The sequence below is a fragment of the Ambystoma mexicanum genome, chromosome 8, assembly GCF_040938575.1.
Source record: "Ambystoma mexicanum isolate Mex_15411 chromosome 8, UKY_AmexF1_1, whole genome shotgun sequence".
Classification (NCBI taxonomy): domain Eukaryota; kingdom Metazoa; phylum Chordata; class Amphibia; order Caudata; family Ambystomatidae; genus Ambystoma; species Ambystoma mexicanum.
The window spans coordinates 813,893,305-813,911,224 of NC_090929.1; the positions used below are offsets into that span (position 1 = coordinate 813,893,305).

The following is a 17,920-nucleotide window of genomic DNA, read 5'->3' on the forward strand; positions in this document are numbered from 1 at the left end:
ACACCACCTCCTGCACTGGTGCCTGGCTGCGGCCCACTCTCCTGCACCTCCTCCACCTCGTCCTCTGAATCCAGTGCCTCATTACCTGCACATGGACAGACAAATACATGAAGACACTTGTAAATAGCATAGCCCGCACACATAGGTATCACAATGTAGTCATGGAACACATCAACCTGCCATGTCAGTGAGGTCAAAACTCTGCCACGTACGCATTGTGAATGGAAGTCAAGGGTTACATGAAAGCAGACATGGATGTGTGTCAAAGGGCATGACACCACATGTAGTGCATGGTGCATAGCACCTGCTTCACACACAAGCACCAGACAGGCATAGTTGAGTAACCAGCATCACTGATGCAAATACACAGTTGTCAGTAGCATGGCCATGTCTGAACTGTCAAACAGCATGAGATGTAAATTGATGCCTACTGTCTCTGATCCATGTACAAAGCTTGTGACATGACATGATATGGAAATAACAATTACCAAAAACACAAGTGTCACACAGTGCTACAATGCCAGGGTGGTGGAACAGAGTGAAGGCAGGTATGCCGATTCCATGAGTTCAGGTCACATTGACATAACACAAGTAAATAGGCATGTAGAAGTGGAGACCTGGGTTTGGAGGTGGGGGGGCATTGCAGTACATGGGAATGTGCTTAACGTACAATAGAACTACATAACCCGGAAATACAAAGTTGCGGGCTGACAGCAGTGTACGGGCAAGTGCATGAACCAGGTGTAAAGTGTTGTCATTGGGTTGGAGGGATATAGTAAATACCCCCTAAGTGCGGGTGGTGCCTGGGAGCCAGTGCCATCATCACAGTCCTAGGGAGATACCTGGCCCCTAAACAAAAGGACCATTCACACAGTCCAGGTTGGGTGAGTTGCAGAGGGAAGAGAGTAGAAGCACAGACATTTCTGTATAGTCTGTCGCTGTAGGCCAGCATAGGAATGACATGTCCCCTGGAGGCAGTGTGCTGCTGGGGGAAGGAGCTGAAAGGGAGACTACCTCTGAGGAGGTACATCTGGCAGGGTGACCTGTCAGAGACGTCAAAAGATGTGACGAGAGAATGTGAGTGTGCATTGGAAGTTCATCACAGGCAATAGGCCATAACAGTTTGTAGCTGGAAGAGGGCCAAGAGAGGCTGTACAGAGAGTGACATGGAATGAGTGAGCAGGAGAGGTGATGAGGTTTGGCTTGGTGTGCAGCACATCATCCGTATGCAGTCTGCATGACAACAAGCACATACCATTCCACCATGACATGGTCAACCCATGGCAGTCAGGTAAATGTAGGCATAACTGCAAAACAATCATGACACTTCATCCAAGCTACATACACATGTCCCCAACACACACACATCACCACTCACCGGACATTTCATCATAAATTGGCAGGTCTCCCACGCCTTGGATCTGCTCCACATCAATGACATCACTGACAATCTCCTCATGTGGAGTGAGTTCCTCATTCTCTGGCTGTGTCCCACCTCCAGTCACCAGTAGAGGAGTAGGCGCCACCCAGCTTATCCTTGGCTCTGCGTCGGAGGTCATTCAAACGCTTGACTACCTCCCGTGATATGATATGATATGGCATTTATAAAGCGCCCATTCGCAAGTGTTTCAGGGCGCGATGAGGCGAAGGAGGGGAAAAAACAGTGGGAAACAGACAGCGATCCTACTAGGCCAGGTGACATTCAGATCGCCCAAGTGCATGAGTAGGGAGAAAGGGCAAGTGCCTGGGGGAAGGAAGAGAGGGAAAGTGCAATGCAAGGGATGGAAAGAAAAAATAAGATAATAAAAGCGGCCAGATGGTGGCAAGTACAGGGTAAGTGCAGGTAGGCGACTGTAGGGAGACAGAAAACAGTCCCCAGAAGTGATTGGTTGCCAGGAGGGGCATAGCAAGTGTGCAAAAAGTAGGTCCTGGCCGTGCTGTGTGCCTCTCATGGCCCATGGTTTTAATACGATCCGTGATGCGCTGCCAGTGGCCCATCTGCTGAACAGGCATATGTGCGCTCCCTGCCCGCACAAGTATGTCATGCTCGTGCTCCAACACATAGTCCACGAGGATGTCGAGTTCCTCATTACAGAAACTCTTCTTTCTCGATGTGTGGCACTCTTGTGCCGTGCCTGGGGTTGGAGCCTGTCTCGCTACTGCACGCTTTTGCTTCTTTCAAGTTCGTGCAGACCGGAGTGGCTGGGACCACTTGTGTCATAGGGGCTAGCGTAGTGGTGGAGTCGGCCATGGCATCAGCCACTGATGGGACGGCAGTAGGCTGGCTTGCAGGTATCCGTACCAGGGTACTGGTGCCAGTACCTTGCACTGCACGTCTCTTGCCATTTCGGACAAGGACATCTGCCCCTCAGTCACTCTGGGCCTGGCCAAGGACCACTACAGTCCTGGCTGGGAGACCCTGAGCCTGGGGGTGGAAGCCACAGCTGCCCCTGCAGCTTCCACACCCTGGCTGCTACGGACAGCAGATGACACTGCTGGTCCGGCACCCCGTGTGCTGGGGACGTCAGCATCACCTGGATCTCCCTGACCCTGTTGGGTGGGGGCATAGCTCTCCCTGCACGGGCCTGGACACTTCAGACACCTTGGCCACTTTGCCCACCTTGGCCACCTTGGCCACCTCAACTACCTCCGCCACCTCCGCCAGGTTGCCCACCTTTGCCTCCTTTCCCACTTGTTGCCCTCCCAGCCATGGCACTGATGGATAAGTGCAATGGGAGGTGCAGCTATCAATTGTCCTGGGCAATTTGAGTGAAGGGGCAGAGCGCGTGATATAAAATATCCCACTGTGCTCCAGCAAGGCTCAATGTAACCCCTTGGGAAATAATAACGGTTCGCATAAAGCACAGGCACCCCAAGAAAGAAATAAACATGTATGCAACCCTTCGGTAGCCCACGTGTGATGTAAACACGTTACACAGTACGCTGTGACACTTAGCAACACAAAAAATGCGTACGCGATGTACACGTAGAGTACTATGACCTCGAAAATTGGGGTACGCGATACACAGGAGCAACCACAGTATGGAAAATGTGTATGCGACTCACTGTTTGCCTCGTACAAAACAAAAAAAGAAAAAAATCATATGCGCGTGTGCACGAAGGCAACGCCCCCGCCAAAACAAGAGGTATGCACTGGCACAGTAGTGAACAATTCGCGTGGGACCCCAAAATAATTCAAAGTCCACGCGTCCCTCCGCCACAAAATGCATGTACATTGTAATGTTGTCCTACGCACACCTTTAACCCGAAACTGAACGACAACGCCCAATGTTCAGCGCGTGTCACGTAACGTACGCGCTCAGGGCCTATCCTCTGATTCCACGCTAATGCACTGTTTCCGTACGTGCAGAGTCAATCTGTTTCCAGCTGGCCACGCGAGTAACACGGAAGACCCACGCTTCTGCCTAACAGCCAATTTACCTGCCTCCAACTGCCTTGAGCTGCCTCCTACGAACCATCTGCTGCTGTCTGCCCACTCTGTGTGCCTGCTGCCCACGTGCCCTGCATTTTTGTGCCTGCTCATCAGCCATTGCCAGTGAGCCTGTCGTTGTGGCCACCTCTGCTGATCCTGAAGACTCCCGACTGCCATACCACCGCTCCACAGCCCAGCCTCAGGACCACCTTGCCCACCCACACTTGCCTCAGGGGTTGCCATGTCTGATACAACACCATCTGAGGCAAGTGGCAACCCCCCGTCAAGAAGCAGAGGGCTGTCAGCTTCTCACCCAGGGAAGTTGGCATCCTGGTGGAGCAAGTTCTGGGGCATTATGATGCCCTCTTCCCCGGACCATCGCAAGTCGGCAATGAAGTACGGAAGAAGATCTGGGTGGATATCGTGGGTGTCATCGATGCGGAGGGGGTAGCACCCCACGACTACCAACATGTCCATAAGACTGGGAAGACTTCATCAGGGCTGGTGATAACCAAAGAGGGCACCGGGTCCTGGAACGCTTCTACCCAGCGCTGCACGCCCAGGTCTTGGAGTTGGTGCTCCGTCTGGAGTCAACTGGTAAGTGTCCATGTGTTCTTGTCCACCATAGTGCATGTGCATGTTGACGTGTGGTTGGAGTGTGCACCTTGGCCTCATGTCTGGCATGCCATCTGTACAGATGTCTGTGTGCATGTTCCAGTCACAGCTGCATGTGAGTCCATTGAAGCGTGTGCCACATCAATGGTGTATGTGCTGAAATGCATGATGCACGCCAGCATGTAACGACGTGCACATGTTTTCATCCCTGAGTCTGGACTGGGGCATGCCAGAAGTGTGACACGTGGGTGCTTTGTGCGACGTCATGGACATGCATGGTGTACATGTGCATGTGTCTGAGTAGTGAGTGTGTGACTGGACAACACTCAGTGATGTATGTTACTTGAGCTTTTGATTGTGTGATTGCCTCATGCTGACAATTTGACCTCGAGTGCACTCTGACATGATATCACCATGGCCTGCCTCATGACTGTGAGGTGATGTGTCGATTAAGATGTGTATTTCCCATGATGCGTGTGAGCTGAATTCACAGTTCTGATTAGCTGGCAGTGCCTTGTCCAAGGATGTGAATGTCTGTTGTGAATGACAGAAATTATTGTGCATGTGTGTGAATGCCACTTCCCTGGGTGTAGCGGGCGGTGATGATGGTTGTGACCTTTGACAGTGCCACTGATGTACATTTGAATTTTGACAAACAGACATATGTTCAGTACCCTGATGTATGTGTTCTATGTTTCCCTATCCACAGCGACGATGGAAGAAGAGGCCTGAGAAGGCGCTGTGGAGCACGGCAGCAAGGATGCCTCCACCAGGTGTAGACGCATGGGCCAGTCTGCCTCCCAGGTACTGTCATCTTCTGGGAGCGAGGAGACTGGTGCCGCGTCTGAGTCAACAGCCGCAGCTGCTGAGGGGTACGTCCAAGAGGGTGAAGGTGCTGGAGGACTCCTCAGCAGTGAGAGGGACAGGTGAGCCCGCACAGGGGCAAGACACTGCGGAAGAAAGTGGGGAGGCATCCAGGTTGGCGGGAAGGGAGAGGAGGAAGAGGAGGAGGAGGCCACATCAGCCCAGCGGGGGTCAAGGTCGGGGGCCGGAGGCAGTGCAGGCCGCTGTGGAGGTGCCTGTGCCTAAGCCTGTCCCTGGCACTGCGACTGCACCAGTATGCACCTGCGGGCATGCCCCAACCGGACCCATCCGGATGTTTCTACCCAGACGGAAACCCCAATGCCTGCGGATGTAGCCATTCGGTGCAGCGTGGAACCACTGCTAGCCGGTCTCACGAGGCGGACAGACTCCATTTGTGATGATGTTCAGGCTTCTATTATGGAGCTCGCAGGTCATCACAGGGAGACCTGCCGTCTCATTGACTGGCTAGCACATTTCCTAGATTCGAAATGGGTGCGTGGGCTGGCCACTTATGTGACCCCCCTCCTCCTCTGCCTCCTCTGTGCGCCAGTCATCCTCCCTGCCATGTTCCGGCCCAGATACCACCAGGGCCCCCTGTGCACCTGTCCCAACCCCGGTGGCCACCCTGGTGGAGATCCCATCCCTGCCAGAGTCCGGCGTCGAAGGAGGATCAGCACAGGTGGTCACCACAGAGATCCAGCAGGCGACAGGACATGTGGCAATGGAGGAAGAGCAGGCACCAAGCAGCAGAGCACATGCACGACAGCCCCGGGGGCTGTCATCATCCCGGAGGGTGTCCTTGAGGCGGAGGCACCGGGCTACTTGGCAGCAGCAGGCTCAGAATAGGAGGCGACAGGACTCTGGGCTTCCAATGGAAGTGAGGCAGGTATTGGTCATCGGGCAGGAGGAAAACATGGACCTTACCTCAAGGATGTCTTCCGTGTTGGAGCGTTTTGGCCAGCGGATCGGAAAAGAGCAGAGCGGCAGCGGGCACGGGAGGCTAGACTCACCATCGCCAGGGCGGAGAATACATTGCGTCGGGCAGAGAGGCGGGCGGAGGTCCTCGAGGAGACTTGCAGGGAGTTTCGGAGTTGCATGTTGGAGTCCCTGCAAGCCCTAGAGGGGAGAGCTGAGGCCCGCCTAGTGGAAGTGGACGCAGTGTTCGATAATGCACTGGCAGAGACATTGAGGGGACATGGTGAGTCGCAGTACTAGCCCGCTGCCATTGTATATAGTTCTTTAGGTGTAGGTTTCATTTTTTTATTTTTATTGGACTTTGCACACAACCTCCATTGTAAAAATTAGCGCGTACCCCGCTCGCACCAGCCGAATTGCATGGATAGGGCCGTGCGTACCCCGTCTGCAATGCAGCGAATTCGGGTACCCCGTCTGCACACCAGCGAATTCGCGTACTCCGGTCACACCAGCCAAATCGCTTGGAAAGAGCAGTGCTTACCCCATCTGCACCCCAGCAAATTCACATACCCCAGTTGCACCAGCCGAATTGCGTGGAAATCCCTGCACGTACCCCGGTCGCATCAGCCAAATTGCGTCGAAAGGGCCATGTGTAACACATGGCCCTTTCGACGCACCTCAGCGAATTCGCGTACCCCGTTGTTCCAGTCAAATCACGTTGAAAGGCCCGCACGTAGCCCATCCGCACCCCAGCATATTTGCGTACCATGGTTGACCAGCACGTGCAGCCATCAGCCGCGAACACACCACTTAGGCAGCCTACACCACATGGGACCCCCATCACCTGTGACCATACCCCACAGGCAGCCCACACCACATGGGACCCCCCCAATCACATGTGACCATACTCTGCAGCCAGCCCACACCACATGGGACCCCCCATCACCCGTGACCATAACCCGCAGGCAGCCCACACCACATGACACCCCCATCACCTGTGACCATACCCTACAGGCAGCCCACACCACATGGCCCCCCATCAACCATGACCATACCCTGCAGCCAGCCCACACCACATGGGACCCTCCCATCACCTGTGACCATACCCCGCAGCTAGCCCATACCACATGGGACCCCCCCATCACCCGTGACCATACCTCGCAGGCAGCCCACACCACATGGGACCCTCCATCACCCATGACCATACCCTGCAGGCAGCCCACACCACATGGGACCCCCCATCACCCGTGACCATACCCTGCAGCCAGCCCACACCACATGCCCCCCCATCACTGTGACCATACCCCACTGGCAGCCCACAACACATGGGACCCCCATCACCCGCAGCCAGCCCACACCACATGGGACCCCCATCACCCATGACCATACCCCGCAGGCAGCCGACACCAAATGGGACCCCCACCCCACCAGTGATGGCAACCTGCAGGCAGATTCCGACTCATGTGCCCCACCCAACACCTGTGATGGCAACCGACAGGCAAGCCCGACTCATATCTCCGACCCCACACCTGTGACAGCAACCTGCAGGCATGCCCCGAATCAAGTCCCCCACCCCACACCTGTGACCGCAACCTGCAGGCAGGCCCCTACTCATGTCCCCCACCCCACACCTGTGACCCCAACCTGCAGGCAGGCCCCGACTCATGTCCCCCACCCCACACCTGTGACCGCAACCTGCAGGCAGGCCCCGACTCATGTCCCCCACCCCACACCTGTGACCGCAATCTGCAGGCAGGCCCCGACTCAGGACCCCCACCTGTTACGCTCACCTGGTCTCTGCGGAGGCGTTGGGGTACGGTTGCAGTCCTCCCTGAACTTGAATCACCCCCCTTCAGGCCTCTCCCTCAGTAGAAAAGCTGTGAGCGGTGGTACGTGGTGATACTGCTCCTGCGTGGAGATAAGAGTGTGTAATTACCCAGAGCTCCACAATCAATATATGCCTCAAAGGCATGTATTTTTGATGGTTGCTTGTGATTCACCAAAAGCACTGGAAGGACTAGATGTGAGGTCTGTACGGATTCCTTTTTCATGCTAGACAAGCGGACCCCTACACTTGCTGGGCATTGGCGTTTCCCCGAGTTCTGTTCTTCTTCTTCATCAGTTTTGCCTGTTGCCCCAACCGTTTTCATGAGCAGTCATGGAGGAAGTGATCTGCTTGTCCAAAATATAAGCAAAGCTGTTGTTGTCTTCTTTTTTCCATTTCTGCTTTGGTAAGGGGACTTCGTAATCCACCAATTTGCATTGGCTCAGACTGTTCATGTGGTTTAGTCTGATTCTCACGAGGTTGTACGTAAACTGACCGTCCCTCTGATCTAGCTTGATCCATTTTCCAATTCTGTAACCTATGATCGAGTTGCACTGTCAGGTCTATGTAGTCCGCACACCTCTCAGGGGGATTCACCACTGGCGCCAACACATCCTTAAGTTCTCCAGTTAACCCTTGGTAAAAGAGTGTAGTCCTCTTCTCTTCTGGCCAGTTGGTCTGGGCTATGAGACGATTGAGGATTGCAATATAGGTTCATAGATCTTGACTCCCTTGACTGAGTGACAACTTGTTGTCCAGAGTTTGTCCTTGAGTATGACGGGCAAACAATTTCTCCATCTCATGGTGGAAAATCCCAAAGTTCCAGAGTAAAGGGTTATCTTGGTTTACCAAAGGTATAGACCAGTCCACTGCACTACCTCCTAAATACGAGAGCACATACACCACTTTGGCTTGGTCATTAGGAAAGGCTCCTGGTCTGCACAAGAAATGAAGGTGACATTAGTTCATAAATACAGCAAACTTGTTTGGTTCACTGATGAAGTGTTCGGGAGGGCTAGAGGCACTGCTCTTGGAAGAACCACCTGAACCGGTGTTGATTGTTGTGGTGTGGAAGAATGAGAAGAATGGGTCACTCCAGGCAGAGGAACCTGTCCTGCTTGTGCTTGTAGTATTTGTCTTGCCAATTTGTCAGTTCTTTCTCGAGTTACAATAAGATCCCTCCGCAATGCATTGGTTTCCTGTCTTAAAGCATGTACTTCAGCCCGTAATTATGCGATTTGGCTGGTGCGAGCGGGGTACGCGCTCATTTTTACAATGGGGGCTGTGTGCTGGCCCACGGATGGCGTGGGGCCTTACACCGTATTAGGCAGTTCACTGGGGTTTTCCTGCACACAGGGGCATGTTGGGGGCGTTACTGGCGTTGCTTGATGTTCATTGCGCCACGGCTACTGATGATTCGCGAATTCCATGAATACATCTGCCGCGCAACTGCTGGTTTGCACCACGGCAGGCGCACACGTTGCGCACACTCCTTCTCGGCGCACGGCGCTTGCGCTACTTCTGCGCTGGATTCTATGAATTGGGCCCTTAATCACATTTATATTAATGGAAGATATTACGTTTCTCAAAGAACGACCAATACTTGTTCCAAGAGTCATGCTTCACATAAGCCAGAATGATCAGTATAATAGCCCCAGGTTTTTGAGATCTACTGCAGGAAGACCGGCTAAAAAATCATCATTACATTACTAGCAAAAGCGGTACAAAATGTTTATACATCGAGCAGGGGTCACTCAAACATATTACCTGATAGACTTAATACCCCCGATAATTCTTTTCCTGCGACGATGCAACAAACGCTGTCCACACATGGCTGACATTGCACCTAAATAGCAAAAACAGTGGCCTTTTTAATGATGACATAGTCCATTTGTAGGGTCACATTTTGCAATTAGATATGAATGATTATACCTAGCCAACATTTTGGAGAAAAAAAACCTTTGAAAAGAGCAATATTATATGCTCAAATAATTTAAGATACATTCGAAGAAATGTGAGCCAGGCACACGCTGTTTTAGAGGCCATAATACAGATTCACTTCTCACATCGGACAATGCAGTCTTCACAATGTACTCGTTTTTTTTTAACATTACTTCTGTTTCCCTGCAATAAGTATTCAATCTTATATGCATTATTTAAAACATGTGTCGAATTATTAAGTATAGTATGCCCATAAGAAGCTGTATGGCCCAAATATAAATGAATTAACTATTATATTTAATAATGTTCAATGCTCGGTATGTGAAGTGTGCTGTGGCCCAACATGCATAGCAAGTAAAGGTTTTGTGCCAAAATCCAATTAACATTTCCTTCATGCGTTAACCATAGGAACACATTTTCAGGACTGTACACTTCCTGTGCTTCATGCTTTTATAGCACTTCCGCAACAGGGAAGAAGTACAAGGTATCTTAATGAGAAACTGACCAGGGTTATGAGTCCTGATGAAATTCTATACACGCATGACAAACATGTAGACTATAGTCCTGTAAAAGGTGTGTACCCACGGCTATATGCATTGACAACAGAAGCAATGCTGTAAACTGGATTTCATTTTTCTGACAATCGGCCAAAGCACATTTGACATACATATAATTGAATATTATGGAGTATCATAAAGCCTTAGGGAGAAAGAGTTTGTATGTGCTTTGCGGCATATCCTGCACACACACTTGCAAATGGAATTATTAGCATCTGTGCCCACATCCCTTTTGCAGCCCCAATGCAAAGCGTATTTCTTATTTGCCCAAGTAACTGAAGGCATTAGCACGGCAAGGAGGCAATCTTGTGAAATATTGCTTTATTGCCATTCATTTATTCATCAGTGCTGGAACATTGAACAAAGACATTTTGATAATAGTATATGAGATGAATGTGAAATTATTAAAAACACTTTCTGGATACTTCTGTATTATTATACATTTTTATTTATGGTTAAAAAGTATAATGCGGGGGGCGTGGCCAACTGCGAGATGCGGTAGACGTGCACCTGAAGAGCTCCCGCTGCCGCGGCTAATATCCTGACCCGAACACCTGCTTACCAGCACCTGCCGACCCCCAGAATACAACCACCGGTGCAGGAAGTCCTGGGGCACACTTGTGTCCAAAATCAGCCCGTAACGCACCCGGGCTGAAAAACCAGGAGCGAGTGACGGCGGCGCCGAAACAACGCACCAGGCACCCAAGATGGCCGCCGGAGTGTTGGATGCGATTTGAAAGGACATCGGAGCGGCCCCAACACCAGCAGCCTGACTCCATTGAGCGGAGCCAAGGCACCAGAGGCGAGCGAGGACCCAGGAAAGGAGATTGCCATGCCGAAGGAGTGGCAGAGGAGGGGAGTGGAGGCGGAGACCAGCAGTAACCCGGACCGGCAGAGTTGGAGTCCCGGGCCGCCCATCCGGTTGCGAGGAGACAGGAGAGACCGGGCCAAGTACCGCCGCAGCGTCCCGTGAGTCCCTCGCGCAGACATTGCTCGCGGGGCTGGGTTTCCCCGCTCCAGGGCACACAACAACGAAAGGAGGACTCGAACGCCCAACCTGATCCCAGCCCCCGGCTACCGTGCCCACGTGCGCTGGTGGCACGGCCCACCCATGGGCACATTGACCTCCACGGGAACCAACAGGAGCCATCAGGAGCTCCCACCCACCCGTGTGCATCTCTGGTACTGGAGGCCACAGTAATATCAGGGCCCCCTGACCCCCACATAAGGAAACCTCAACATTAGTGGGAGGTCACTGAAAACTAGGGGCGAGCAAGGACACAACGGTGCAAACAACCCACGGAAGGGCCGTCTCCCTCCAGTTGGAACTACCGCCACCGAACCAAGCAGCAGACGGTGGGGTGACCCACTGGCGTGCGGGGCGAATCACTGGGGGCAGAACTCTCTACAACCCCCCCTGCCTCACTCAAGTGGACACTGGGCTTCCAAAAGGGAAGCGGAGTGGGAATTCAACGCACACAACCCGGTTGGGTGCGTGAGACCTCCCTGTGCGACCCATCAACGCCTGCAGAGCGGACAGACCACCACAGCCACAAACACGAATCTGGCACCAGGGCCTAAGGCCTACCATCGCTCGCCGCCTTGCAATAAAGGAAGCACTACTTTGTTAGATCTCTTCCTCCCTCCACCACGGAACGAGGCGGCTTCCTAACCCTGCCATAGTGCCACCAACTGCATACCGAACTGGGCAATAAGCCTGGGCAGACAACCCCTCGAGCAACCGGACAAGGCTCTGGATACAAAAGCACGCCCGCAGAGCCTAGCGGCAAGCATGGGGAAGGACAAAACTAAGAGGCCCACTGTGCAAAACAGGATTGACCAGTGTACGATCCCCCCATCGCAATCCCTCGAACCTCAACCGTCGCCTTCTGAAGAGGTGGACCCTGCGCCGATGGGCTCCCTGAGAGAGACGTCATGGCAGCGATAGCAGACTCCCGCTCATCAATGGAGCAGAAGATGGAAGGAATAAGCTTGGATGTATCCCTCCTCCGACACGACTTGCAGAAGCTATCAGCACGAAAAGGAGAGGCGGAACAGCGAATCTCCAACACGGAAGACGGGCTACACACTGTGCAACAACAACTCCAAGGAGTCTCAGCCAAACTCAAGATCCTGGAGGCTAGAGTCGAAGAGGGAGAGAGTAGATCCAGGCGCAATTACATTTGAATCCTTGGCATTCCTGAGAAAGCCAAAGGCCCTTGTATGGAGCTCTTCCTGGAGCAGTGGCTGATGGACCTGTTCGACCAGAAATCTTTTTCTAAATTTTTTTCTATAAAAAGGGCACACCGAATGCTCACAGGCAGACCCGTGCCCGGCGCTCACCCACGAACGGTGATAGCAAAGCTGTTAAACTATCGGGACCGCGACGCGCTGTTGCACCTTGCACAAACCAAAGGCACGATCACCTTCAATAGCTCTAAGCTAGCCTTCTTTCCAGACTACACGAGGGAGATGCAGAAGGCGAGGCAATCCTTTGAAAAGCTCAAAAGACAACTTCAAGCGCTAGGAGTGAAATATGACCTGCTCTTTCCTGCTCAATTGAAAATTTATCATAAAGGCACAACAGTCCATATTAAAGATCCTAAGGAAGCCTGGCGATGGGCGGAGCAGCACATTGAGGGGGACTGGTGGACAACTCGAACCAACAGGAGCAGAAACCCCACATCACCAACAGACCAGTGCCTGATGCCGGATCAGCCACCCTCACCGAACCGGCCGGTGGCAGATGGGGACTGACCACGGTTGGTTCCCCAACGAAGAACCAGATCCCACGGGCAAGTGCGGAACTGAAACTGTGGAATGTACCGAGCTATGCCACAGAGACTTTAGTAAGGCGTTTACACCTTTTATAATGCAGCTAGCGGAGGCGTACCGCCATCGCACTTGGGGGAAAAGTTACAGCCCCCCCCCCAATTTCTTTAGTTTAATTTGATCAAGGGTCTGTTAAGTTGACACCCTACATCTTTTGAGTGTCAGCGATGTTAGGGCTACAGGTACTTCATGTTGGGGTGGAGTATGGGGAGGGGGAGGGAAGGGAAAGTTGTGAAGAGTTTTTTGTTACCCCGGGAGCAGCGCAGCTTTGCAAGCTCCAGGGTTTGTTATGGTTCATGGCAAAATGAGGCCGCAGTTTGTCCAGACAGCAAAACAATCACCACTTAAGGCATGCACCACAATACATCACCATAAACGGGGACACCTTCCCCGCAAGACACCCGCCCAACCCTCTAACTAAATTACTAGATGGCACCCATACAACCCCAGTCGACTCCGACTGAACGCCTCAAATCCCTCAAGGTGCTCACATGGAATGTAAACGGGATGGGCTCTGCGATTAAAAGGCGCCTGATCAAGCAAGAACTCAGTAGACACTCCCCCGACGTGGCTCTTCTATCTGAAACGCACCTAGCGGGATCGAACTGCTCCCTCTTCCAATGCACCAATTATAGGGCTGCCTTCCATGCGGGATACACAATGGGATCTAGGGGTGCTCTCATTCTCATACATAAACGCATCCCTTTTGCCGTACAAGGCTTGGAACAGGACCACGGGGTCGCTATGTGCTAATCCTGGGAATGCTGTGGAACGAGAGGGTCACGTTTGTCTCTATATACTAGCCGCCCGGACTGGGACAGGAGCTGTTGGATGAACTGACTGCTCTCATAGGCAAACACCAACCGGATAAGTGGTTTCTGGGGGGTGATTTTAATGATGTCATGTGCAACACCACTGACCATACCCATCTCAGACAGCGCAACCCAGATATTCCCACGAGGCTGTTTAACTTTGCGTCCGACTTGGGTCTTTGTGGCGAGAGTTGCACCCTGATACTAGGGGGTACTCCTTTCATTCCGGAGCCCACGGCTCCCTCTCTAGGATCGACTATCTCTTTCTCCCGCACACAGATCTTTTCAGAGCACTGTCAGCTGACCTACTCCCCCGGGGCGTCTCGGACCACTCACCCCTACTTGTAGAAATCCGCATACAGGGCGCGTCTCCCCCTAAAACGTGGAGACTAAACAATTACTACCTGGGTTTCCCCGAGCTCGTGGACCACCTTGCTGAAGTCTCCACCGACTACTTCAAGCTTAACGACAATGAAGAACAGGACCCGGTAGTGGTTTGGGAAGCCTACAAGGCCGTCTTGCGAGGCACACTAATCTCCTGGGTGGCGGACAAATGGAAGGAGAGACTCCAAGACATAGCGAAGGCGGAGGGAGAACTGACCCAAAGGGAGAACGAACACATCCTTGCTCCATCCCCTCAGGCCCAACTGTCCCTCAAACGAGCCACCGAGCACCTTCGAAACGTATTACTAGACAATGCTAAACAAGCCCACAGGGACTCCAGAGCAAGAATTTACGAGCATGGGGACAAGGCCAGCAGAATGCTAGCTTGTTTGGAAAGAAGAGATGAGGGACAACGCTGTGTCCGGGAGATTATCACCCCACAGGGTGATAGGTGCCAGTCGGACCAGAGATAGCAGAGGCCTTTGCCCAATTCTATGAGGCACTATACCAGGCCCCAACCTCGACGCTGGACCCAACCCTCCTAAATGACATACTACTACCAACTCTGTCAACACAGCAGTGGGCAAGGCTGGACTCTGATCTTTCGGAGGCCGAGGTAGCCGAAGCACTAGCACAATTGCAGACCGGGAAAACTCCTGGCCCCAACGGGTTCCCAGTCGAAACCTGGCAGAAGCTGGGCGGGGACACCATAACGCCCTCCCTCCATAAAATGTTACTGAGCGCCCGGGAACAAGGCACCCTCCCGCCGGACCTGTGTAAGGCTACCATTGTGGTTATCCCTAAACCTGACAAGCCCCAGGAAAAATGTGCCTCCTACAGGTCAATCTCGTTAATCAATGGTGAAGCCAAGGTCCTCGCTATGCTCCTAGCCAACAGGCTACAACCGGTTGCTGACACTCTGATACACCCGGACCAGTGTAGCTTCATGCCACACAAGTCAACCCGAATGAATCTGCGTCGGCTCCACTTGGCACTAGAATGGGCTCCTATCATTGACAGCCCACTTGCCCTTCTGGCAATCCACTTTCAGAAGGCCTTCGACTCGGTCTGATGGGATAGCCTTTGGGAGATTATGGAACGTATTGGGGTTTGGTGAAGGGTTCCTGGGATGGGTGAAGCTGCTGTATACAAACATCCAGGCGGAGGTCAGGGTGAACGGGTGGACCTCTCGATCCTTCCACTTCGGCAGGGGCATGCGACAGGGGTGCCCCCTCTCCCCTCTTTGCTCTCGCGATTGAGCCACTGGCCATATGGCTCCACCAGAGTACATCCTGGATGGGATTTAGATGGCCAGAGGGACACGGAGATCGAATTTCCCTATATGCGGATGACCTCCTGGTATATCTGGGAGAACCCGCCCAGACTTGCCCCATAGTGACTCAGATGCTCGTCCAGTACGGGGAATTTAGTGGGCTAAGGATCAACTGGAAGAAATCCGTTTTCTTCCCTGTAAAGGGAGAAGGACAGACTAACCCACAGGAATGCCCATACCGTACGGAGCAGCTCGGCTTCCGATACCTTGGGATCTAGATAACAACAAATCTTACCAGCTATACCACGCACAATCTCCAACCAATCATTGACCGGTTCTCCAATATCGTCCATCATTGGAAGCTTCTCCCCCTGACCCTCATGGGCAGAGCCGCACTTTTTAAAATGATGGCCCTTCCGAGATTCCTCTACGTCCTTCAGAACGTCCCATTGCAGATCCCGAAATCTGAATTCAACCGGGTGGAGACCCTTCTCAGGGAGCTTCTATGGGGTGGTGGTCAACCACGTATTGCCCTGACTACACTTCAGAGGTCGGTCTGGGAGGGTGGGATAGGAGTGCCCCGCCTTCAGACCTATTACTAGGCCTCACAACTTGTGGTGGTCAATGACCTACTGCATGGGGACCGGGAACTACCCCATATTAGAGCCGACATGGGGGCCTTGCATGACACTGATCCACTACACTTATTGTATCAATCCCCCCCCCCCGAGACCCTCCCCGCCAACAACGAAGGCACATATCACCACCATTTGGAGAAACGTACACACGTTTGTGGGGTGGGGGAACAAAATAACGGCGGCGCAACCCCTATGGCAAAACGCCAACCTGAGGGAAATTGTGAAATTTGAGCCATGGCCATGCTGGGTGAGGGGCAGGATTCTGAAAGTGGGGGATGTCTTAAAAGACGGGAATCTGGCCCCGTTTGAGGACCCTGCAGCGCAAATTTCAACTCCCAGACATCGAGAGGTACCACCACATGCAAATGTTCCATGCCCTGAGAATCCACATACCGACAGATGACAATATCCCGGATTACACACCTATAGAACGCAACATATTGCCTGAATATATCCCCACCAAATGCACATCCATCCTCTATAACGCCATCACATCCTTTGCTACTCCTGAACTGACCAGTTTAAAGGCCAAATGGGAAAGGGATGTAGGGGATATCGACCCCGAGGACTGGATCCGGGTACTAATGCACCCACGGGAGGCGGCCATCTCCTCTAGACTCAGACTGGTGCAACTCAAAATACTGCACAGAGTGTACTACCCTAGAACTGCACTCTTTGGTTGGAATAGGGCAACAAACCCGAACTGTCTCCGATGTGGGGAGGAGGAGGGAACCTTCTTTCACATACTGTGGTCATGCCCCCGCATTCGAATCTTCTGGGATGGCTGCTGCCAGGAACTGGCCAGGGTACTCTCTAGTACGATAGAACTGGACCCGAAGGTCCTGATCCTGGGTGCACTGGGAGATAGCAATTTCAATAAATGGGAAGAACTGTTACTGCACAGGGCAGCCGCCCTGATGAAGCGCAACATCGCACAAAAATGGGGAGTCCCGGAGCCTCCGACGCTGGAGCAATGGGCACTGGACATGGACACATGTGCTATGATCGAACGACGGATATACAACGCAAGAGGCTGTCCCAACAAAGCTTCTAAAATATGGGGGAAGTGGGAGGAGGGAGGACCCTGATGTATACAGACACTGGTGATGTAACTCTGTACACATGCAAAATGGGTCACGGTCGGGATCTACCTGAATGGTGATACAAGGTCTAATACTACTGTATGACTGGTCAAGCTGGCCTCAATTGCTCTAGCTGCCTTTTTTCTTTTGTTTTTGGTTGTTTTGTTCATGTTATAACTATTTAATAAAATGTTTTATTAAAAACATTTTTTTTAAAGTATAATACGTAAAAGGATAAGCACATCAAAAACATATAGCATGCCCTACTTCCTTCAAATCTACAATGTAAATAAATAATCATAAAATCCAAATAACAATTCCTACAGAATGGAATCTTAAACACACTCAGATAGACTATTAAGCTATATACTGCTATCTACAAATAATGTGAACTTCTATGCATGGGGGTGTTCCAGGTGTTGTGTGTGTGGCATAGTTGGTTTGCGTGCCGTATGTTTGCAAGAGTATGAATGGCGTCAGTATGCGTTAGTGGGGAAAGAGTGCAATCTTCAAGGCATGGGGTAAAGTGGTAGTTGCGCAGGTAGCTTGTTTGGTAGCTGAAACCCAGTGTGCCATGGTCAGCTATGTTTTCTCTCTCTTTGACAATGGTGCATGGCTTGCGGATTAGCTAGACGTCTTCCACAGCCATGTTTTTACTGCATTATTGAAGGTCAGGTGTTTCTCTATTTTGCGAATTCCATTGGGGAGGGAGTTCCAGAGTTTTGTTGAGGTGCTCATTTTTTTTATTT

General features: G+C 52.1%; 1 protein-coding gene across 2 annotated transcripts in view; it reads right to left on the reverse strand.

The window, feature by feature from the left end:
- The window catches only part of LOC138472476 (neurotrypsin-like), a 1,741,737-nt gene that overhangs the window by 337,633 nt on the left and 1,386,184 nt on the right, over window positions 1-17,920 (reverse strand). For both annotated transcript variants that reach the window (XM_069610681.1, XM_069610682.1), the window contains exon 12: window positions 9,420-9,498. In XM_069610681.1, the coding sequence (XP_069466782.1) occupies window positions 9,420-9,498 (79 nt within the window). The remainder of the gene's footprint in view (window positions 1-9,419; window positions 9,499-17,920) is intronic.